Source organism: Cyclopterus lumpus, chromosome 19, assembly GCF_009769545.1.
Source record: "Cyclopterus lumpus isolate fCycLum1 chromosome 19, fCycLum1.pri, whole genome shotgun sequence".
Taxonomy (NCBI): Eukaryota; Metazoa; Chordata; class Actinopteri; order Perciformes; family Cyclopteridae; genus Cyclopterus; species Cyclopterus lumpus.
Window position 1 is genome coordinate 877,373 of NC_046984.1, and position 24,932 is coordinate 902,304.

The following is a 24,932-nucleotide window of genomic DNA, read 5'->3' on the forward strand; positions in this document are numbered from 1 at the left end:
AACAAGCAACTCTAATGTAACACAGTTCTGTCCTTGTACTCGGAAATCAGAAATGATTTCAGGAATCATTTGCTGGTGATTAAAATTCCACATCTCCATAAGCAGACAGCTTTTTCCCATACTTGGACTGTTTCCTGCTTTTTGTATATATACAAAGACAGGCAACTGGCTGAAGCCTGAAAGCAACTGCAAATCTGTCTCACATCATCTGTCAAATCTAGGACAAAACTGTTTCTCTCTGATAAACTTGTCTGAAGGACAATTGAGCATTTAAAGCAGGACAGGAAATACGATACTGACTATGGTTGAATACCGAGTGCATAGCAGATGCCATTATGACTGTGATGATTAATAGAAGCAGACTGTAACATTATACAAGCTACCAAGTATATCACTTTAATTAGAATGATGTTTGTTTATGTTTGACACCTGAAAAGAAATGTAAAAACAGGCCATTTACTGAAATATAATAGGAGGATAATAGGAGGGCGAGATTTCATATGTGCAGCTGTGAGATCCGAGTGTGTTTCTGACTCCGGTCCCTGACTCTACCTCCGGCAGGCCCATAAAGCTCTGGCTGACAGACAGAAAGAGCTGGATTTGAAGACTCAGCAACTGGAGATCAAACTCAGCAACAAGATTGAAGAAGACATCAAGAAGGCCCGCAGGAAATCCACACAAGCAGGTCAGAGCCAGGGTCAAAGGTCACACTGCAGGGTTACTGCAGGATCACAGTCTCACTCAGGTGTTTGTTATCTAAGGAAGCAGAGAGCTCCCATGTATGCATGTGTGTGAATGTAAAACATATGGTGTGGCCATATGTTGACTGCTAAAACAGATCATACACTGCTAATACAGGTTCCACACGTTCTTTTGGAATTATGTTAAGTGCTTCTCATTTCTATTTTTAAAATGGATTTTTCTACAGGGAGAAGTTTTTAATAGATAATGAACCTGTCACTAAAACTCTTCTGTCCAGTGAAAGGTGAGCAGCCCTGTACACAAAAGTACTTTGTACTCACTCGAGCTGGTGATGGACAGTGCTGACCTCTGAGTGGAGGAAGTACTATGCACTTTGATTTAAAGTAACTACAATAAGTGTTTAACTGGTGATGAAAAAGTCCCAATTTAACTAACTTCATTTCATTGTAAAAGCCCTGAGATACCTCATCATGGCGCAAAGTGTGAGAAAAGATGGAAGTTTGGACTGGTTGTTCACTAATGTCACTGTAATCCTCCTCTGTGGCTCAGTGGTGAGCAGGGTTGTCCTTCAATCGGCAGTTTGATTCCCCGGCTCTGTCAGTCCATATCAATGTGTCCTTGGTGCGGTGTATGAATGGGTATGATATGTTGCTCTTGACCAATGAGTTGGGTCGTCTGGCCTTTAAAACAGTTTGCACAGACGTGTGTTAATCTGAATTGCTAACAATGTGCAAAGAAAACACCATTTGGAAGGCGATAGTATTGATATGTATTGCAGATATGTGGATCTGGATTTCATCAATCCACCTCTAAAATTCCTTCCCCAACAGATTGTCCCTTATCAGAGATCATCTGAGGATGATCAGCAGGACTTTGTGCCAGCGCCAGTTCCTAGTCAGACTCCACTGAGTTTAGTAAATAGTTAACTCACTGGACATAATCCCATATCCTCCTCCTCGTTCCTTTAGTCCTTCAGTGAAGTGGTCACTTGAGGTGCTGTGTTTGTCTTCACATGAGTCATGAGCTTTAGCAGCACTTCGAGCCAGACTGGGAGCTTTTTTAATAGAGGGATGGGAGAGGAGGGAAGAAGGGGGGTCAGAACATTCTTTGCTCTGCTAGTCTGTGTTCACGGCAGACTCACACAGAGGCGTGGGCGTCAACTAACTCTACTGTCCTTGGGGGACATGCACGCACATTAATAATCTGCCTGCAAAAAAATATCCAGCCCACAAAGTAATTTCATCAATTACAGAGATATTTTGATCAGACTTATTCTGCCGATTTATTGAGTGAAAGTCTTCTGCAAACAAGAGGACTGTTCACATCTTTGAGTCTGATTAAGAGACGATCATACTTGTCAAACTTTTGAGAAGACATAACACAATCTTCCTCCTACAATTATCAAGTTGAATTCAGGAGTAATAAAACACTGGTGGGTTTTCCTGCTCCACTCTCAGCGGGCGTTCAGATCACAGAGGATGTGCTGTTCATGGGCCAGTGGGACCTGAAATATGATCCAGGAAGTGAAGTTTTGACTGATAGTCTTGAGTTTGGTGGCTTTACTTAGACGCTGTGTAACTGACAGTACTGAGTCACTTTATGTCTTTCTACTCATGCTGAAAAAACACAAATATCAACTTAATTCATATTGCAATGTACATATTGATAAAAAACTGATATGGAAAAATGCTGATTCCTACAGGAGCTTGTTACATAGTTATTTCCATGATGTAGGTTGGAGGGTTTTCTTTAGTGCACATTCACTCTAACCTGATTCCAGACCTCAGAATCGATGCCCTCATTAGATTGACATGATGAACTTTAAGTGCCACTTGCAACCACTACCACAACTTGTGTTGACTGACCGATTGGTTGACAGCTCCATAGCCCCGCCACAACAACCAAAATGGCTGACAGGATTGAGCCATGGCAATCCAGTCTCATCAGGCTACCTTCACACACACCGGCTTCTGACAGGACGCATGTTAGGGTGCAAGGGGAAAAAGAGGCCTTAGCAGCAGCCGGGTCAGTTTCTAAATGTTTTGAATAGGTGTGCGACCTGAAAAAAGTGACTGGCTAACAGGAAACACATGTCGACTCTCCGCATGTCGACTCTGTGTGACGTCATGACTCAACCAGGCTCGACCACATGCTGTCAAACTGTCACACACACACACACACACACACACACACACACAGCCCTCCTCCATGCTGCTTATGCAACCAGGGAGAAAAACAGCAGCAGTTGTTGACGGTGCTTATGGTGTCTGGCTACTAGTGATGAGGACTACAGTTTGAGGGAAGCAGAGAGGAGACTGATGCCAAAACAACTAAAGCCACAAATTACAAATTTGCCTCAGAGGGGTTTACAATCTGTACACATACGACATCCCTGACCTTTGACCTCACATCGGATCAGGAAAAACTCCTCAAAAATAACCTTTCACAGGGAAAAAAGGGAAGAAACCTTCAGGAGAGCAACAGAGGAGGATCCCTCTCCCCGGATGGACAGAAGCAATAGATGTCATGTGTACAGAATGAACAGCATTTACAAAGTTACAACACATTCAATGAATATGACAGAAATTATGAATAATGAGTAGTAGGCATGGACCATGATCCAGACCTCCACAATCCATGAAACCGAAGGAGGAAGAGAGGAGGGGCCTCAGCAGGACCATGGCAGGAGGCCATGGAGGCAGGAGGCCGGCCCACCAGCTTCAGACACAGCCAGGTCCAATGGACCCTATGAGGCGTGAAGTCACAAAGACTCCGGGGAGGAAGTAGAGTTAATAAGGTGCAATGGAGAGATGTAAATTCATCCATAAGGAGAGAGAGAAGAGGAGATAGGAGCTCAGTGTATCCTAAAATGTCCCCCAGCAGCCTAAAAGCCTATAGCAGCATATCAGCAGGGCCATTGCAGGAGGCAGGGCCAGGCCCTTGAGACAGGAGGCACAAAGAAGGAGATCAGTTGCTTGCTGACCTGTTTAAAGCTACGACAAGAAACTTCCATTTTGTGTTCATTTTGTCGGCCCCTGTGGACGAACGTGGTAGTGTTTCCGAGTAGTAAAGAATAACTCTATAGAAATAGATTTATGTAATTAGCCGGAGACGGGCTGATAGCCAGTTGAAAGTTCCTCACAGTAACTTTAAAGTGCTGAACCAATCAGAGATGTGCATTATGATTGAGTGGCCAGCACCTGGACTGTAAACTACAATCCTTTGTCATTTACCATGAGACATGACCAATAAAGAACTATACAACCGCCTGCTCTAAAACTGAACAGACTCCACTTTGAGAAACACTGTCCTAGCTGTTTAGCATTTACACTATTAATGTGTACAGTATTAATGTGAATAAAATGTCAAATATATCAGCAGACGCTGATTACAGAAGATTGAGAGTCATCTGCAGAAGGAGCCGCATCATTTCCTCCCTGATGCAATCTCAGATGATTAGTGTTTGTTTTGCTGTCAGCAGCATATAGGCAGTAACGGATTAGACCTTTCCTTTTATCATTGCTTATGTTATCATAATGGAATCTATTATCAGCCCAGATTGTCTGCACTGTTTGGGATAATCGCATCGGCTGACAAATACTGTACATGAGTGTTGTGGTTACACATCAGCCAGGTGTGAATAGTTTGGAGGTATCACCACCTAGTGGAGCTTTGGTACATTTTAAGGAGCCGTGCAGAGGCAGTTCTTCAGGTCTCATTGTATTCTTTCTGCTTGTCGTCTCTCACAGGAGACGATCTGATGCGCTGTGTCGATTTGTATAACCAGTCCCAGTCCAAATGGTTTGAGGAGATGGTCACCACAAGTCTGGTAAGAAATCATGCGTTCAACGTGTGTGCTTTGTTTGTTTTTTTCTTTTTAAAAAGATCTTATTGTATTTTACAATTTCTTTAGCATATTTTTCATGTGCAAACCAAATGATTCAGTTTATTTTATATAGCCCGATATCACAAATTACAAATTTGCCTCAGAGGGCTTTACAATTTGTACACATACGACATCCCTGTCCCAGGACCTCACATCGGATCGATGAGACCGCTTTCATGGAATGTGTGAACATTTGATAGTTTTCCAAACAGGGAATTTGTCCATGATTCTTGTGAAGTCACAATAGCATTACAGACTTGTCTGCTCAGACAGATGGAAGAGGATCTCTCATTACTAACTGCTCGTCTCCTCAGGAGCTGGAGCGGCTGGAGGTGGAGCGGGTGGAGATGATCAGACAGCATCTGTGTCAGTACACCACCCTTCGACATGAGACAGACATGTTCAACCAAAGTGTAAGTACTCAACTCAGTATTACAACTACTAAGAAAAAGTACTCCCCAGTCTTTGTTAGTTCTCTAAGTGACAGCCCTAACCTCTGTCACTCAACATGTATCTGGTTAGAATCAACGCTACAGTGAGAAGTCACTCCATGTATATTGTACATTAAAAGCAACCACATTTCCCTCATGGGACAATAACATTTGAGCTCTCATTGCCTCACCTTCACCACTGACCGACGTCATCGTTAGATATCACTCGGGGCGATGCTTCAACTCTTCTTTCTTTGTCCAGACCATGGAGCCGGTGGACCAACTGCTGCAGTGTGTGGACCCAGCCAAAGACCGAGAGCGTTGGGTGCGGGAGAATATGACTGGAGAGATCAGGCCAGTGGACATAGAGATCTGACCTCAGTGCTGTCTGACAGCTCTGCACATGCACATTGAACCCTCTGGCTCACACTCAGACACTCTGAGGCTACATGCCTCTTGTGACTGCTACCAGACTGACGGCAGATCAGTTAGAGCTCACGGCTGAAGATGGACTCAGTGTTTGTGAGAACCATATGTGATGAATGAAGATGTCAGATGATGACAGGTGTTGATGCCCGGCTGAGATGGCACAGGAAAATGGACATTATGAGTTTGAATTGTGATGCGAATGACTCAGAGCACCTACAATGAGCATTTAACACCTGTAGATGTTGATTAGCTTTGGGTCATGCAGCAGTGTTTGTTGCAGCTCGTTTGTGCTTTTGCTCTGAGGTAATTCTCTGAATCACTTGTGTGTCGACGCACATGTGAATTCTGAAAGTTTTCAAAAATAATTTAACAGATGCTGCTAAGCAAAATGCATTCTGACTTAAGAGTGGTATTACTGTGTACCAGAATAAGACTAACGTATTTTAATACTAATATGCAGGTATTGAGTGTTTGCTAAGCCCCGCCCACCCTTGCTACTGTTGGTTAGCCTGTGTGGCCTGGTACATATTGAGTTTAAAGAAACTTGATTATATCTTTTTTTTAAATTACGTCTTCAAACTGAAATAATATTATATTTAGCCTTAGGGCGTGGCTGCTTTAAGGACCCGCCTCAGGTCCACCAATAATCAACCCCAAAATGGATCAGACACATTCCTTACATTTTTGGTCCTTTGGGTTTTTGGTTCTTGAAAAAAGACACCACCCTGAAAACATTTGGATACATAATATTTCTCTTATTAGTTTATGCGTGTTGAGAAATCCAAAGCCTGACAGGCTCACTGTGCCTAGCTACGGATGCTAAGCTCTGATTGTAAGTAACCTCTTCGTCAGGGTTGAGCAAACGTCATGTCGCAAATCTGGCCACACTTCTTAACATCTTGGAAACAAGTCAGAAATCTAAAATTGAATTTCCTCCAGTGTTTTCCTTAATTCCCAATAAGAATTAAGAATCAGCCAATTGCACTTTATACCCAAGTGATTTTTAGTAAATATCCTGTCAGTTGCTGTTCATATGAAAAGTAATCAAAAGATAAATTACTTGTAACACATTTCATTCCTCATGGAAGTCGGGATGTTTTGGTGATGTTCACAGGGAGTCTGGTATAAATATATGGGATGTGTGATTTGCAATGGAGGATGTAAAATACAGTAAATTCTTACAAAAAAGACTTTATATACCGAAATGTGGTACCGATAATATATAGAATATACAAAGTGTTTTATATGCAATATATACAAAAATAATCCTCTACAGTTTTGGAATTATGAGTCAGTTTCTTCAGTTAGATTCAGTGTCAATGCTGGTAAATGTTGTTCAAAATGCTCTTTTACAGCCATGTCTTCTCCGGTATTACTGCTTAGTATTACTTGACTTTTGAGGGAAGAGGAGTGAGATGCTTTTGTACATTAACAGCTAAAGGTTGACATTTTTCATTAATAAAATGAAAATATGTATGTTAAAACATGCTCCTTTCCGGGTTGTTTTGCTTTCTGTGTGACGATTCTGTATGACCACAAAATGACAAAAGGCAAATATATCTCTCTATATATATCTATATATATATATATTTATAAACACATGAAAAAAGTATTTAATTTGCCAAAAAAACACGTTGTCACATTCAATGATAACATGGTTTGATTAAACCATGTTACAGGTTTAGATGGGTTTAACTTCAGACAGAGATACATTTGGATTTAGATGAAATACATGGACACTGCATTTCTTATTATTTACCTAAAAAAAACATGTATGGATGGCACTTTGTTGCATATCTTACTTGGTAACGCTTTATAGTAACACTAAGCCATTTCATGACTCTAATCATATAATACATAATAGCTGCGGTTGTAGCTGATTTAAGTTATCAAAAAGTGTTAACATTTTTCTAGCAGGTAGGAAATATTGTCTACATAAAGTATTTAGCATGTAGATTATATTATAAATTTAAACGTATTCTTAGCTAAAGCTGATAATGAATAGTTTATAGGCTATCTCAGAATAACTGTCATTTACAAATGTAAACAACTCTGTTAATACTTTTCCAAATAAACTGGCTTATAAATGATTTATAACTGGTTGTAATAAAATGCTAAATTTTGGGGGAATTTAGAAGACAATTACATTACAGTTTTCCATATTCAATCAGTTTTTACATACAAATATTACATTATACAGTAGATATAAAAATGTGTTGGAGTGTATTATTAAAGTCGGGATCTTGCAGACTGCAGTCCTGACAGAGGAAGGAAAGAGTACATTGTAGAAAAGTCCAATGAACAAACAGGTGGCACACACTGAATGGTTTATGAATGACCTAAATATGTTATGAAACTACAACCTCAGCCTCTATGATGTTTCAAACTTCATACTGTGCCATGTTTCGCTTCTTCATCAGAGCTGGAGTGATGTAGCGCCTGGAGAGTTGTATTGGTGCTCTGAAATGCTGACTGATCAAGTCACGGCTTCTAATCAACCATGAGCTTCTTGAGAGAGTTGAGATACGCTGGGATGAGGGAGCTGACCGACTCGTTGTCGTCGTTGAGGATCTTCTCCCCTCTGCCCTCTGAGCCCACAGAGCTGGGGGACCTGACGAGGCCAGGGTACGGAGTGCTGTAACCCTGATGGGGCACAGACATACCTCAGTCATTATTCAAAATCACAGGGGATTCTAGTGAATCATTTAATATTCTAATATTACAGTTGATTGTTTGTGTAAAGCTGAATTGAATTGAAAAGTCAATCAAACTCTGTGACAATAATCAAATGCAAAATTATTAAGTTTTAAACAATCATACTGAATCACTTCCTGCATTAAAAACACATTCATATTATGTAAAAGGTTATGTATGGTAATGCAGACAATTAATGCACTTTGATTCTCATGAAGTACATCTTTAATTGTACATTGAAATCAGTTTATTTAAAGGATAGTTTAATGCAATTTCAATTCAATTCAGTTTATTTTGTATAGCCCAATATCACAAATTACAAATTTGCCTCAGAGGGCTTTACAATCTGTACACATACGACATCCCTGACCTTTGACCTCACATCGGATCAGGAAAAACTCCCCAAAAATAACCTTTGACAGGGAAAAAAGGGAAGAAACCTTCAGGAGAGCAACAGAGGAGGATCCCTCTCCCCGGATGGACAGAAGCAATAGATGTCATGTGTACAGAATGAACAGCATTTACAAAGTTACATAAACACATTACATGAATGTGACAATGTATGATTTAACAATATTTTAAATATCTATTAAGACAATTGCTTTGTGTCTGTCCTGTCCTGTTCATACTGTCCTTTTAGATCTCTTCATAATGCACTTCAAATAGAAGTGATGGGGGACAAAATCCACACTACTCAATATGTGGTTTGCTTGGACCAATTTTATTTACCTTATATATGCTTCCTTTGGGCAACATTATCAGGAAACACTGCATAAACTGTCATTGCTATGCAGATGATACTCAATTATATCTATCGATCGAACCAGAGGAGACCAACCAGCTCACTAAAATTCAAGAATGTCTTAAAGACTTAAAAACATGGATGACCTGCAACTTCCTGATGTTAAACTCAGACAAAACTGAAGTTATTTTACTGGGCCCTGAACACCTCAGAGATCAATTATCTGGTGATGTGGTTTCTGTAGATGGCATTTCCCTGGCATCCAACACCACTGTAAAGAATCTCGGCGTTATCTTTGACCGAGACTTGTCCTTTAACTCCCACTTTAAGCAAATCTCAAGGACTGCATTTTTCATCTACATAACATTTCAAAAATCAGGCACATCTTGTCTCAAAAAGATGCAGAAAAGCTGGTTCACGCGTTTGTTACTTCCAGACTAGATTACTGCAACTCCTTATTATCAGGCTGCTCTAATAAGTCTCTTAAGTCCCTCCAGTTGATCCAGAATGCTGCAGCTCGTGTACTCACAAAAACTAAGAAAAGAGATCACATGACTCCTGTATTAGCTGCTCTGCACTGGCTCCCTGTAAAATCAAGAATCACATTTAAAATTCTTCTCCTCACCTACAAAGCCTTGATTGGTGATGCACCATCATATCTTAAGGAGCTTGTAGTACCATATTGCCCCACTAGAGAGCTGCGCTCACTAAATGTGGGGCTACTTGTGGTTCCTAGAGTCCTAAAAAGTAGGATGGGAGCCAGAGCCTTCAGCTATCAAGCTCCTCTTTTATGGAACCAGCTTCCACTTTCAGTCCGGGAGGCAGCCACAGTCACCTCATTTAAGAATAGACTTAAGACTTTCCTCTTAAGTCTTATAGTTAGGGCTGAATCAGGTTTGCCCTGGTCCAGCCCCTTGATATGCTGCTATAGGCTTATAGGCTGCTGGGGGATGTTTTAGGATACACTGAGCACCTATCTCCTCTTCTCTCTCTCCTTATGGATGAATTTACATCTCTCCATTGCACCTTATTAACTCTGCTTCCTCCCCGGAGTCTTTGTGACTTCACGTCTCATAGGGTCCATTGGACCTGGAGGTGTCTGATGCCTGGTGAGCCGGCCTCCCGCGTTGGCCCTGCTGATGCGCCCCGCCCCCCCTCCTCCTCTCTACCTCCTTCTGTTTTATGGATTGGAGTTCCATTCATACATTGTCATATTCATGTAATGCGTTTATGTAACTTTGTAAATGCTGTTCATTCTGTACACATGACATCTATTGCATCTGTCCATCCGGGGAGAGGGATCCTCCTCTGTTGCTCTCCTGAAGGTTTCTTCCCTTTTTTCCCTGTCAAAGGTTATTTTTGGGGAGTTTTTCCTGATCCGATGTGAGGTCCTGGGACAGGGATGTCGTATGTGTACAGATTGTAAAGCCCTCTGAGGCAAATTTGTAATTTGTGATATTGGGCTATACAAAATAAACTGAATTGAATTGAATTGAATGTGTGAAATGATGCAATACAAAATGGCACAATAAGTATAGCAGTGTTGAGATTCTCCTCCTTACGTCAGTGACGTCCTGATGTTGTTGAATTAGAAACACCCAGAGCTCGACAATAGTACCTCAGAGTTGTAGAGACATTACTAAACTGTGAATGTGTATTAATCGATTTGTATAAACCATAGACCATCTATGGTATACTCTTTGAAGTTGCTGCTGTATTTAGGCCTAGATGACTTTATTGTAAGTGCTAAGGCAGCAGCTACGTTAGCATAGATAGCACTGATCAAACCAAAATCCATTTTGAAAACAAGCATTTTAAAAGTAGCTTCTTATCTTGTGGACAGACTTGATGAAGCATGAATTCAGACTTCTTACAATCTGAATCATAATGTAGTTATCTCTATTGTTTTGATCTGTGTATTTAGGTTCGTACAGCTGGAGTAAACCAGACATAGCTAGATACAAAGAATACAGCTTGGTGAAATTCCTCCGGATGGTAAATGGTCTGTACTTGTTTAGATCTTTTCTAGTCTTCTGACCACTCAAAGCGCTTTAACACTACATGACATCATTCACCCATTCACACTTATTCAAATGAACACAAACGATCCCGCGATCCAACTTGCACTTGAGGCCAAAACTCTCCATTTCCCCTAAATGTGACTCATGTGAATTAGAGGATGGAACCTTAAGTCAGATCTTCTGGGTATACCCCTCCATGCATCAGTTCTGAGAGGCGATATTTCAATGGTACAGGGTCTTATTTGGAAAGCAAGTCACCCCTGACTGTAATTCTGCTATATTGGGCTGAATACTGCGTCCAACTACCATCAACTGTCAACCGGATCTCATGTTTGGCATTTGGATTATTTTGAGGAAACAGAAATCTTCATTTTCTCCTTATTAAAAAAAAATGGTTCAATGTTATGATTTCTTGTTTAACCTTTTGGGCGCCGATTTACACATTATAGTTACTGTGTAAAACATTACAATAAACATGAGCAAATATATTGATGTTATACATCAAATTAAACAAGAGAACTTGGGCTACAATAATCAGTAAGCCATTTCTACCAACTGAAAGAATTATGAAAATATCATAATCATCCTTTTGTCGGGAGTCAGCCTACTCAGCACATTTCTGGAACTAGCAACCCGTAGCTCGGTGCTATCAGAAAAAGCCAGATAGCAAAAAGTAAGAGGATTTAACACAGATTCTAAATATAAGAATCTGAGTATACCTGCAGCTCGTGTACTCACAAAAACTAAGAAAAGAGATCACATGACTCATGTATTAGCTGCTCTGCACTGGCTCCCTGTAAAATCAAGAATCAAGAACCTACAAAGCCTTGATTGGTGATGCACCATCATATCTTAAGGAGCTTGTAGTACCATATTGCCCCACTAGAGAGCTGCGCTCACTAAATGCGGGGCTACTTGTGGTTCCTAGAGTCCTAAAAAGTAGGATGGGAGCCAGAGCCTTCAGTTATCAAGCTCCTCTTTTATTCAATTCAATTCAATTCAGTTTATTTTATACAGCCCAATATCACAAATTACAAATTTGCCTCAGAGTGCTTTACAATCTGTACACATACGACATCCCTGACCTTTTGACCTCACATCGAATCAGGAAACTCCCCAAAAATAACCTTTCACAGGGAAAAAAGGGAAGAAACCTTCAGGAGAGCAACAGAGGAGGATCCCTCTCCCCGAATGGACAGACGAATAGATGTCATGTGACCAGAATAAACAGCATTACAAATTTCTGTTGCTCTCCTGAAGGTTTCTTCACTTTTTTCCCTGTCAAAGGTTATTTTTGGGGAGTTTTTCCTGATTCGATGTGAGGTCCTGGGACAGGGATGTCGTATGTGTACAGATTATAAAGCCCTCTGAGGCAAATTTGTAATTTGTGATATTGGGGTATATAAAATAAACTGAATTGAATGATGGCGCTAGAGGAAAAGTTAATCACGAAAGTCACTAAAATTCATCCTGACATGAACCGGGGTCCAATTTCAATAAATAAATCAGGGCATTACCAAAGTAATTCTCGTTGACTGAGGTTTCTTTCGACTTATAATGAAATTCAAACTCTCCATCATTATGCATCAGCACCAAATGAAATCACCCAATATGTGTTGTTGTTCTAAAACTACATTTGAGGTTTGTTTGACTTTCCTATGAGCTATAAATATCAACTTGAACAAATCGCAGTGAATGGGAGGCAGCTACGTAGTTAATAGGCGATGAGCGTGGTTTGTTAATCCCATAGGGAACAATAGAAAGAATAAAGTATCATCTCCTACAACGTGAGCATACATATAACTTTAAAATGTTCTAACTGCTAACTCCTGGATGGTTATAATCACTTTTAATTACATTTGTCACAACAGAATCCCACAATGCTGAAGCAGATGACTTGTTAGGCATCAGCTGATCAGCTGGTACTTACAGAGGAGTATCCCTTTCCAAAACTGCCTCTGTTCTTGGTCCTGATCTTGGTTAGTGCCGACTCAGCAATGTCGGCTCGCTCCTCAGCGTCATCCAGTTCATTGACGGTCTTCCTGTACTTTGCCAAGTTCATGTTAGCTTGCTCCTCCTGCAATGACAAACAGACAAGAATATCATCAAGTGACATGCACTCTGTGCCAAGTATGTAGTGAGTAGGAGGAGGAGGTGACGTACAGCCTCCTCCACTTGTCTCTTGTAGGCCTTCATCTTGTTCTGCTGCCTTTCCACCAGCTCCTGCATCCTCTGCTGGTTCTTCTGGTCCTCCTCTGACTGAAACAGCAGCTCCTTCAGACGACGCTCGTTCTTCCGCAGCGTCTTCACCGTCTCAGCGTGCCGCTTCTGCTCCGAGTCCAAGTCCAGCTCCATGTCCTTCACCTGCACACAGACACACACATGTGAATTTACCTTGAATTGTTCAGCAATGACTGATGACATCATCAGGGTTATTTGGTCAGATTCAAGAAAGCTCCTCCAAAGTCACAGGAGACATTTTACAGCTGTTTTCTCAGGTTGAGTGGTCCTCCTCATGACGATGTCACTTTAAAGATTCCTGTGAATTAAGTATGATTTCCTTTAGTGTTGGTCAGAACAAACTAGCTATTCAGAGTGTCACCAGTTGTTTGGTTGGTCCTTAACATGGTCATTGGCCCATTAAGCAGGGATGTGCTCATTCCAGGCCCCCCAGAGGCCAGACGTTGTTGTAATTTTTATTAATTGCACATTTATTTGGTAATATACCAAATAATAATAGGTGTTTAAAGTGGATCATGCATTTTGTCAATTTCATTTCATTTGATATTACGTTGCTGCATTTTCTTAAATGAATCTTGTTGATCTAAAAAACCAACATGTTTTTAGGCCTCTGCTCCAAATAACATACCCAAAATAAAAAGGGTGTATCTCTGCAACCACAAGGGCTATTTGAATAATGTTGGTGTTATAATAAAGGCAAGGTGTGTAGATATCAGTTTATATGTTACTGGTTAAGAGTAAATAAAGATGAAACACAGCAAAAATGAAAGTTTCAGGTTCGCCTAGCACTTTCAGAATGATTATCTCTTTGGAATGATGCAGCTGAAAGGTCTAAACCCAAATCATAGCACAATATGTCAACAGTCTCTCTGCAAAGTATGCTTTTGATAAAGTGAAGCAGAACAAAGTTAGAGAGGGTTTAGTACAGAGAGTTCAGGCGAGGTCTCCAAAATGGGCATTTGGGCACCATCTGAGCCATTTGAATTCTCTCATGTACCAAACAATATATTTTACTTGTATATTACTTATGGTGTTCAATACATCCAAAATTCAAAAGATTAAAAAAATAAATATATATGTATATATATAATCAAAAGACAACCGCACAAATTAACTGAATGTTGAAACCAAATCATATCTTGGTGATCTTTGGTGCAGAGGGATTTTGGTGGTGCTAAACTAAAGGTCAGGGAGGTCAGACTCATTATCCTGAAGGAGTCATAAATATTCATACCAGCTTTCATGGTGATGGAAATGTCGAACTCTGCTTGACAAACCAGACTGACACGTAACAGCGTACCTTTCCCTCCAACTTCTGGATGATCTTCTTGCCTCCTTTCAGAGCCATCTGCTCGGCCTCGTCCAGCCTGCTGCTCATGTCTTTGATCTGAGCATCCAGGCCTTTCTTCACTCTCTCCAGGTGGAGTGAGTGCTCCTGCTCCAGACGCAGCTCCTCCCCCACTCGCACCAACTGAAAGTCATACCAGCCATTTGAAATGAAAATGCATTCACTTTAAGCAGCTCTACTGCTATCATTACTCGATACCAGTGGTCTTTTACCTCACAGCTGGCCTTCTTGGACTTGTCTGTGGATCCTCTTAGCGCTCCCTGCAGCTCCTCATGCTCCTGCTGTAGAGTTTGGAGATCCACCTCCAGCTTCCTTCTCCCACTTAGAGCCAACTGGAACTGAACACACAAGAGAACACATTGAGTATGTCATCAATGTATGGCAATTCTGCCAATACAGGATCGATTCACAAGATGATGCCACTGCTGCACCCAGAAGCAGAGACACAACGCACACCTGGTTGTTTAGGTCGCTGTGTTTCTCTCTGGCCTCCTGCAGCTCCGTCTCCAGGGCCTTGCGGGACCTCTCTGTGCTCTCCAGGGCCGCAAGAGTTTCCACCCCCTCGTTGACTAATAGAGTACAGCGTCGTTCCATGGCCGCCTGCTCCTCTATGCACTCCTCATGGCTCCGTACCTCCTCCTCCAACTGGGCCTGCAGCTCCTGGGACAGGGACAGGGATTCAATCAGTAATCCTCTAGAAGAGAATATTAAAAAAAACATTTGGTACGTCATCGTCAGACCTTAATCTGCTGCTGCATCTTCTTGCTGCTCTTGCTGAGCTCTGCGTTGTTCTTGGTAAGCATGTCCACCTGCAGCTCCAGCCCATTGATGTCAGCCTCCAGTTTCTTCTTCAGCTTCAGCCCCTCTGCTTTGCCTTTCACCTCCACATCCAGACTGGCCTGCAGGGACTCAAGCGCCCTCTGGTGGCATTTTCTGGAGGAGAGGGATGGATTGAAAGAACTGAACTGTGCTGGTATCATCGCAGAGACAGTAATAGAGCCGTTATGAGACTGGCCTTACCTCTGAAGATAATGTACTATGACTTTGTTGAAGGAATAAAGGGAGATAAAGGACAGGACCAAAACAATAAGAGTTAGAGAATTCAAGAATTCAAGAGCATTAGTGCTATAGATATCTTCACTTTTTAGGCAAGACACACAATGATATCCAGAAGGAGGAAAACAAGACAATGACAGGGTATAAGAAGCAGTGAGAAAGTTACATTAAAACAATAGTTCAACATTTAGGGAAATACACTTATTTGCTTTTTTGTGAGTTAGATGATCTAGAGGATCAATACATCTCTTATATAGTGTCCATTAAATATTAAGTTACAGCCAGCAGCTGTTTAGCATAGCTTAGCACAGAGACTGGAAACAGGGGAAAACAGCTAGCCTGAGTCTGTCCTATAGCAACACCATGCCCAGTGAAAACAATCCTCTGCTGGTTGTGGATTCACATTGAACACACACATACTGTATTAGAGTGCTTATCATCCAACTAATTGTTCAAGACAAGATTTCAGAGCAGAGACAGTTCCAGCTGACCTCAAAAGCTTGATCACCCCAATTGTTGTTTTTTAACTTGGACTTTAAAGTTATTTACTCAGGCACCAGACCATGCAAGGCCTTGGAGGTGATTAACAGGCAGTGTAGTGGAAAGTTATAGAGGGAAAGCTGAGGTACCTAGCAGCTTCCATTTCTTCCTCCTTCTCCTGAAGTCTGCGCTCCAGGTCTCCTTTAGCCTGAGACAACTCCAGCTGCAGCCTCAGCACCTTGGTCTCCTCGACCTGGGAGGGGCAAGGAAGGAAGGAAGGAAGAAAAGAAAAGAAAGAAAAAACAGGGAGATTTTATCCAAACTATATTAAATGAAGTGAAACTGGGCATACAATGAATTAAGAGTAAGCATACTGCATAACACTATAGGCTCCAACTAGCACAGCTAATAGGCAGATTAGCTGGAGCTACCTCCAAAGCTGCCTCAGACTCTTCCAGTGAGGCCTGTAACTCTTCTTTCTCCATCTCAATCTTCTTCTTTGCTTTCTGGAGCTCATGAACACTTTTACCTCCATCTGAGAGCTGGTCTGTAAGGTCAGCTACCTCCTCTGCAATCAAAGAAAAGCCACATACAAGTTAAACTAAGTAAACCAAGGGCACTGTTCAGCTATTCCTTATTGTGTGTACTCTCCTACCCTGGTAGACCTTGTTCTCTCTGCGTTGGGCCTCCAGCTGCTCCAGAGAATCTTCGTGGGTCGTCTTGAGTTTGAAGAGCTCGCTGGCGTGTTGCCTGCTTTCCTTCTGGCAGCCTTCCACTTCAGCCACCAGCTCCTCACACTTCTGCTTCCAGTCTCCGAGCTGCTTCTCCAGGACCCGCTGCTTCTTATCCAGAGCCTGACCGCAGCTACTGGCCTAGGATCAGGGGACATTTGCTCAAAGACGACAAGAAAGACATTCATGGTACGGCAGCACTCACACGACACGCCTCCTGTCCTACCTTCTCCAGGTCCATGCAGAGCTCCTCCACCTCTCCCTGCAGCCTCTGTTTAGTTTTCTCCAGCGAGGAACATTTGGCTTGGGTGGCTTCCACAGCCTCCTCGGCCTCCTGAAGTCTGGTTGCCAGCTTCTTCCTGTGACACATACATTATTTGACCACTGAAATACATTCAACGGTCAAATATGACAGATGGCTGCCAGTGTCAACGCGACAGACCTGGTTTCCTCCAGCTCGTCGGCGTGCTGGATGGCATCCGACTCATGTTTGGTCCTCCAGTGCGTCACCTCGCTGTTGAGCTTGGAGATGAGACGCTGCAGCTCCTGCTTGCTCTCCTGCTCCTCCTCCAGCTGCTCCTTCAGCACCTCACACTCCTGCCGCACTGAGCCCAGACTGCTGCTGACCGCCTGCTTACACTGGCAGCCGCACCAGAGACACATGTGAATACAGAGGTGGGAGAGTGAGGGATCTTTTCAAATGTATTTGCAACCTGGATATTTAATTTTTTAGACTTCTATTCTGAGTTCAAAACAAACACACACACACTGACCTTGACCTCCTCATCCAGATGTTTCTTCAGTTCTTCCAGTTGGGATTGGAGCAGAGCCCTGGAGCGGCTTAGCTGGCTAGCTCTGGTCTCTGCCTCCTCCATCTGTCGACTCACGTCTGCATTATCAGCTGACAGGACACACAAGGAAGCTGATTATCACACTGTAGCATACAGGGGACCGGACACATGCCAGTTCTGCAGCAAACAATTAGGATGGGAGCCAGAGCCTTCAGTTATCAAGCTCCTCTTTTATTCAATTCAATTCAATTCAGTTTATTTTGTATAGCCCAATATCACAAATTATAAATTTGCCTCAGAGGGCTTTACAATCTGTACACATACGACATCCCTGTCCCAGGACCTCAAATCGGATCAGGAAAAACTCCCCAAAAATAACCTTTCACAGGGAAAAAAGGGAAGAAACCTTCAGGAGAGCAACAGAGGAGGATCCCTCTCCCCGGATGGACAGATGCAATAGATGTCATGTGTACATAATGAACAGCATTTACAAAGTTACATAAACACATTACATGAATATGACAATATATGAATGGAACTCCAAACCATGAAACAGAAGGAGGTAGAGAGGAGGGGGGGCGGGGCACATCAGCAGGGCCAACGCGGGAGGCCGGCTCACCAGGCATCAGACACCTCCAGGTCCAATGGACCCTATGAGACGTGAAGTCACAACGACTCCGGGGAGGAAGCAGAGTTAATAAGGTGCAATGGTGAGATGTAAATTCATCCATAAGGAGAAAGAGAAGAGGAGATAGGTGCTCAGTGTATCCTAAAACATCCCCCAGCAGCCTATAAGCCTATAGCAGCATATCAAGGGGCTGGACCAGGGCAAACCTGATTCAGCCCTAACTATAAGACTTAAGAGGAAAGTCTTAAGTCTATTCTTGAATGAGGTGACTGTGTCTGCCTCCCGGACTGAAAGTGGAAGCTGGTTCCATAAAAGAGGAGCTTGATAACTGAAGGCTCTGGCTCCCATCCTACTTTTTAGGACTCTAGGAACCACAAGTAGCCCCGCATTTAGTGAGCACAGCTCTCTAGTGGGGCAATATGGTACTACAAGCTCCTTAAGATATGATGGTGCATCACTAATCAAGGCTTTGTAAATGTGATTCTTGATTTTACAGGGAGCCAGTGCAGAGCAGCTAATACAGGAGTCATGTGATCTCTTTTCTTAGTTTTTGTGAGTACACAAGCTGCAGCATTCTGGATCAACTGGAGGGACTTAAGAGACTTATTAGAGCAGCCTGATAATAAGGAGTTGCAGTAATATAGTCTGGAAGTAACAAACGCGTGAACCAGGTTTTCTACATCTTTTTGAGACAAGATGTGCCTGATTTTTGAAATGTTACGTAGATGAAAAAATGCAATCCTTGAGATTTGCTTAACGTGGGAGTTAAAGGACAAGTCTGGGTCAAAGATAACACCGATATTCTTTACAGTGGTGTTGGATGCCAGGGCAATGCCATCTACAGAAACCACATCACCAGATAATTGATCTCTGAGGTGTTCAGGGCCCAGTAAAATAACTTCAGTTTTGTCTGAGTTCAACATCAGGAAGTTGCAGGTCATCCATGTTTTTATGTTTTTAAGACATTCTTGAATTTTAGCGAGCTGGTTGGTCTCCTCTGGTTTGATCCATAGATATAATTGAGTATCGTCTGCATAGCAATGAAAGTTTATGGAGTGTTTCCTGATAATGTTGCCCAAAGGAAGCATATATAAGGTAAATAAAATTGGTCCAAGCACAGAACCTTGTGGAACTCCGTGATTAACGTTGGTGGTCATTGAGTATTCATTGTTTACAAATACAAATTGAGATCGATCTGATAAATAGGATTTAAACCAACTTAGTGCGGTACCTGAAATGCCAATCGACTGATCCAGTCTCTGTAATAGGATGTCATGATCAATGGTGTCGAACGCAGCACTAAGGTCTAATAATACCAGTACGGAGATGAGTCCTTTATCTGATGCAATTAGGAGGTCATTTGTAATTTTCACCAGTGCTGTCTCTGTGCTGTGGTGTTTTCTAAATCCTGACTGAAACTCCTCAAATAAACTATTCTGATGTAGAAAGTCACACAACTGATTTGCGACTACTTTCTCACGGATCTTAGAGGGAAGGGAAGGTTAGAGATTGGTCTGTAGTTAGCCAACACCTCTGGATTAAGAGTGGGCTTTTTCAGGAGAGGTTTAATTACAGCTACTTTGAAGGAATGTGGTACATGCCCTGTTAGCAAAGACACATTAACAATATCCAACAGAGAGGTGCCAATTAAAGGCAAAACGTCTTTAAGCAGCCTCGTTGTGATGGGGTCTAAGAGACAGGTAGATGGTTTAGAAGTAGAAACCGTTGAAGACAATTGGTGTAGGTTAATGGGAGAAAAGCCATCCAAATATACACCAGGGCATACAGCCGTTTCCAAGGCCACTCCACTTGATGACAGAACGGCAGTAGTTGAGGGCAAGAGATCATCAATCTTGCCTCTAATAGTTAAAATCTTTTCATTGAAGAAGTTCATGAAGTCATTACTACTGAGGTCTATAGGAATACACGGCTCCACAGAGCTGTGACTCTCTGTCAGCCTGGCTACAGTGCTAAAGAGAACCCTGGGGTTGTTCTTATTTTTCTCTATTACTGATGAGTAATAGGCTGCTCTGGCATTACGGAGAGCCTTTTTATATGTTTTAAGGCTGTCTCGCCAAACTAAGCGTGATTCTTCCAGATTGGTGGAACGCCATATGCTTTCGAGCTTTCGTGAAGTTTGCTTTAGTTCACGGGTCTGAGGGTTATACCAGGGAGCAAACCTCCTTTGCCTCACTGTCTTCTTCTTCAGTGGGGCTATCGAGTCTAGTGTCATTCTCAGTGAGCCTGTTGCACTATTGACAATATGATCAATCTGGGAAGGACTAAAGTTAGCACAGGAGTGCTCCGTCACATTGAGACGTGGTATTGAATCAAATGCAGAAGGAATCGCTTCTTTAAATTTAGCTACAGTACTGTCAGTTAGACATCTGGTGTAGAAACTTTTGACTAACGGTGTACACTCCGGGAGTATGAACTCAAAAGTTATGAGGTAATGGTCTGACAGAAGAGGGTTCTGTGGGAAGACCTCCAAATGCTCAATGTCAATGCCATATGCAAGAACAAGGTCGAGGGTGTGGCCAAAGCAGTGAGTGGGTTTCTGTACTCTGACAGAAGCCAATCGAGTCCAACAATGAGATAAATGCAGTACTAAAGCAATCATTATCAATATCCACATGCATATTAAAATCTCCTACAATAATAACCTTATCAGTTTTAAGGACTAAACTTGATAAAAACTCTGAAAATTCAGATATAAATTCTGAATATGGACCTGGTGGCCGGTACAGTATAACAAATAGGATTGGCTGTAATGTTTTCCAGGTTGGATGTGAAAGACTAAGAACAAGGCTTTCAAATGAGTTGTTTTAGGTTTAGGAATCATTAATAGGCTTGAGTCAAAGATGGCTGCTACTCCACCCCCTTGTTAGACCTTAGTGCTGCGTTTGACACCATTGATCATGACATCCTATTACAGAGATTGGATCAGTCGATTGGCATTTCAGGTACCGCACTAAGTTGGTTTAAATCCTATTTATCAGATCGATCTCAATTTGTATTTGTAAACGATGAAGCCTCAATGACCACCAACGTTAATCACAGAGTTCCACAAGGTTCTGTGCTTGGACCAATTTTATTTACCTTATATATGCTTCCTTTGGGCAACATTATCAGGAAACACTCCATAAACTTTCATTGCTATGGAGACGATACTCAATTATATCTATCGATCAAACCAGAGGAGACCAACCAGCTCGCTAAAATTCAAGAATGTCTTAAAGACATAAAAACATGGATGACCTGCAACTTCCTGATGTTAAACTCAGACAAAACTGAAGTTATTTTACTGGGCCCTGAACACCTCAGAGATCAATTATCTGGTGATGTGGTTTCTGTAGATGGCATTGCCCTGGCATCCAACACCACTGTAAAGAATCTCAGCGTTATCTTTGACCGAGACTTGTCCTTTAACTCCCACGTTAAGCAAATCTCAAGGACTGCATTTTTTCATCTACGTAACATTTCAAAAATCAGGCACATCTTGTCCCAAAAAGATGCAGAAAAGCTGGTTCACGCGTTTGTTACTTCTAGACTAGATTACTGCAACTCCTTATTATCAGGCTGCTCTAATAAGTCTCTTAAGTCCCTCCAGTTAATCCAGAATGCTGCAGCTCGTGTACTCACAAAAACTATGAAAAGAGATCACATTACTCCTGTATTAGCTGCTCTGCACTCGCTCCCTGTAAAAACAAGAATCACATTTAAAATTCTTCTCCTCACCTACAAAGCCTTGATTGGTGATGCACCATCATATCTTAAGGAGCTTGTAGTACCATATTGCCTCACTAGAGAGCTGTGCTCACTAAATGCAGGGCTACTTGTGGTTCCTAGAGTCCTAAAAAGTAGGATGGGAGCCAGAGCCTTCAGTTATCAAGCTCCTCTTTTATGGAACCAGCTTCCACTTTCAGTCCGGGAGGCCGACACAGTCACCTCATTTAAGAGTAGACTTGAGAATTTCCTGTTTGACAGTGCTTATAGTTAGGGCTGAATCAGGTTTGCCCTGGTCGAGACCCTATATATGCTGCTATAGGCTTATAGGCTGCTGGGGGATGTTTTAGGATACGCTGAGCACCTATCTCTTCTTCTCTCTCTCCTTATGGATGAATTTACATCTCTCCATTGCACCTTATTAACTCTGCTTCCTCCCCGGAGTCTTTGTGACTTCACGTCTCATAGGGTCCATTGTACCTGGCGGTGTCTGATGCCCGGTGAGACGGTGTCGCGTTGGCCCTGCCGATCGCCCCTGCCGATCGCCCCGCCCCCCCTCCTCTCTACCTCCTTCTGTTTCATGGATTGGAGTTCCATTCATACATTGTCATATTCATTTAATGTGTTTATGTAACTTTGTAATGCTGTTCATTCTGTACACATGACATCTATTGCATCTGTCCATCCGGGGAGAGGGATCCTCCTCTGTTGCTCTCCTGAAGGTTTCTTCCCTTTCCTGTGAAAGGTTATTTTTGGGGAGTTTTTCCTGATCCGATGTGAGGTCCTGGGACAGGGATGTCGTATTTGTACAGATTGTAAAGCCCTCTGAGGCAAATTTGTAATTTGTGATATTGGGCTATACAAAATAAACTGAATTGAATTGAATTGAGTCTGTTCCTGATGTTACAGTTGAACAGTATCTAAAGGTGAGCAGTACCTGCAGGTGAACAGTACTTGTGAGTCTGTTCCGGATGTTACAGGTGAACAGTATCTAAAGGTGAACAGTACCTACAGATGAACAGTACCTACAGTTGTGATGTTGGGCTATACTAAATAAACTGAATTGAATGAACAGTACCTGTGAGTCTGTTCCTGGCCACACTGAGCTCCATGTGGGTCCTCTGCAGGTCGTCTCCTCTCCTGTTGGCTTCTGACAGCTGCTCCTCCAGTTTCTTCATCTGGCTTTCTGAAGACATCTGCATCACAACACAAACACACCAGCACATGTGTTACATCACATTACTCCTGTATTAGCTGCTCTGCACTGGCTCCCTGTAAAATAAAAAATCACAATTTAAATTATCCTCACCTACAAAGCCTTGATTGGTGATGCACTATCATATCTTAAGGAGCTTGTAGTATCATATTGCCCCACTAGAGAGCTGCGCTCACTAAATGCAGGGCTACTTGTGGTTCCTAGAGTCCTAAAAATTAGGATGGGAGCCAGAGCCTTCAGTTATCAAGCTCCTCTTTTATGGAACCAGCTTCCACTTTCAGTCCGGGAGGCAGACAGTCACCTCATTTAAGAGTAGACTTAAGACTTTCCTCTTTAATAGTGCTTATAGTTAGGGCTGAATCAGGTTTGCCCTGGTCCAGCCCCTTGATATGCTGCTATAGGCTTATAGGCTGCTGGGGGACGTTTTAGGATACACTGAGCTCCTCTCTCATCTTCTCTCTCTCCTTTTGGATGCATTTCCATCTCTCCATTGCACATTACTAACTCTACTTGTAAGAGCCAAATATGGTAATGAAAATGTAACTATATATGTACACTTGGTGGTGCTGTTCTGTGGTCCTGTGCTTGCCAGATTATGATTGACGGCGTGTGTTGTACCCTGGAAAGGGCTAATGGTTTTGACCGCTCTGGGTTTACAAGTGTTAGCTGTTTCCACCGATATCTTGGCATACCTCGGCAAAGAGAATGAACACAATATATTTATATATAATCAAATGTGTCCGTGGGTGATGTCAGCAAAACGAAAAGAACGCGCAGGTGGATGATGAAGAAGAGCACGTCAGTCAGATCAATTCGAGAGAAAAACACTGCAGTACAATAGTATTAGACTGGGCTCCTTTAACTCTACTTCTTCCCCGGAGTCTTTGTGCCTTCTCGCCTCATATCGTCCATTGGACCTGGCTGTGTCAGAAGCTGGTCTTGGGTTCTGATTCCTAGCCTCTGCTTCCTTCATCCAGCCCCTGGCCTGGGCCTGGCCTCCTTCCCAATGGCTCTGCCTCCTTCTCTTTGCCTCCTGCCTCAAAGGCCTGGCCTCATTGGTCTGGCCTCCTTCGCAATGCCTCCTGCCTGGTGGGCCGGCCTTCTGCCATGGCCCTGCTGATGCCCCCCTCACCCTCCCTCCCTTCTCTCTTCCTCCTTCTGTTTCATGGATTGTGGAGGTCTGGATCGTGGTCCATGCTTACTAATAATTATTCATACATTTCTGTCATATTTATTGAATGTGTTGTAACTCTGTAACTCTGTTCATTCTGTACACATGACATCTATTGCTTCTGTCCATCCGGGGAGATGGAAAGGGTTTCTTCTGGGGTCAAAGGTCAGGGATGTCGTATGTGTACAGATTGTAAAGAGTTTGTAATTTGTGATTTTGGTCTATACAAAATAAACTTCCTGACCTTGGCTTTCTGCAGATTCTCCAGAGAAGCGGCCAGCTCATCCACCTCCATCCTCAGGTTCTGCTTCTCCTTCTCCAGTTTGGCTCTGGTCCGCTGCAGAGCCTCACACTGTTCGCTCAGCTCTGCCATGGCATCACCGTGCCGTTTCCTCAGAGACACAGCCAGCGCTTCCGACTGGACAGAGGTCTCCTCCAGGTCTCGCCTCAGACGCTGCAGCTCAGCCTCTCGCTTCTTGTTCACCTCCATCTGTAAATCACACACAGGCTGGTTGGCAAGTTCTGTTTTTAAGGCTACGCAACTAATGTCCTGAGGCACCCATAGGAACGTATATGTATTTCTATCATGCACTGCATATGTCCTCACAATGAGTTTTCAAAGACATTTGTCCTCTGTTT

The 24,932-nt window shown here is 42.5% G+C and overlaps 2 protein-coding genes across 4 annotated transcripts in view; one reads left to right on the forward strand and one right to left on the reverse strand.

The window, feature by feature from the left end:
- gas7b (growth arrest-specific 7b) overlaps positions 1 to 7,428 on the forward strand; it is a 62,822-nt gene extending 55,394 nt beyond the window's left edge. For all 3 annotated transcript variants that reach the window (XM_034558854.1, XM_034558855.1, XM_034558856.1), the window contains 4 exons: positions 562 to 685; positions 4,452 to 4,531; positions 4,903 to 5,001; positions 5,282 to 7,428. In XM_034558854.1, the coding sequence (XP_034414745.1) occupies positions 562 to 685; positions 4,452 to 4,531; positions 4,903 to 5,001; positions 5,282 to 5,395 (417 nt within the window). In that variant the 3' untranslated portion in view covers positions 5,396 to 7,428. The remainder of the gene's footprint in view (positions 1 to 561; positions 686 to 4,451; positions 4,532 to 4,902; positions 5,002 to 5,281) is intronic.
- LOC117748785 (myosin-16) overlaps positions 7,409 to 24,932 on the reverse strand; it is a 29,916-nt gene continuing 12,392 nt past the window's right edge. Inside the window, exons 4-18 of the mRNA XM_034558853.1 lie at positions 24,538 to 24,783; positions 22,985 to 23,102; positions 17,535 to 17,662; positions 17,204 to 17,400; positions 16,988 to 17,120; positions 16,686 to 16,902; positions 16,462 to 16,598; positions 16,180 to 16,283; positions 15,235 to 15,427; positions 14,951 to 15,154; positions 14,707 to 14,832; positions 14,447 to 14,617; positions 13,069 to 13,269; positions 12,836 to 12,982; positions 7,409 to 8,091 (exon numbers count right to left, since the gene is read on the reverse strand). Of these exons, the coding sequence (XP_034414744.1) occupies positions 7,939 to 8,091; positions 12,836 to 12,982; positions 13,069 to 13,269; positions 14,447 to 14,617; positions 14,707 to 14,832; positions 14,951 to 15,154; positions 15,235 to 15,427; positions 16,180 to 16,283; positions 16,462 to 16,598; positions 16,686 to 16,902; positions 16,988 to 17,120; positions 17,204 to 17,400; positions 17,535 to 17,662; positions 22,985 to 23,102; positions 24,538 to 24,783 (2,475 nt within the window). The 3' untranslated portion in view covers positions 7,409 to 7,938. The remainder of the gene's footprint in view (positions 8,092 to 12,835; positions 12,983 to 13,068; positions 13,270 to 14,446; positions 14,618 to 14,706; positions 14,833 to 14,950; positions 15,155 to 15,234; positions 15,428 to 16,179; positions 16,284 to 16,461; positions 16,599 to 16,685; positions 16,903 to 16,987; positions 17,121 to 17,203; positions 17,401 to 17,534; positions 17,663 to 22,984; positions 23,103 to 24,537; positions 24,784 to 24,932) is intronic.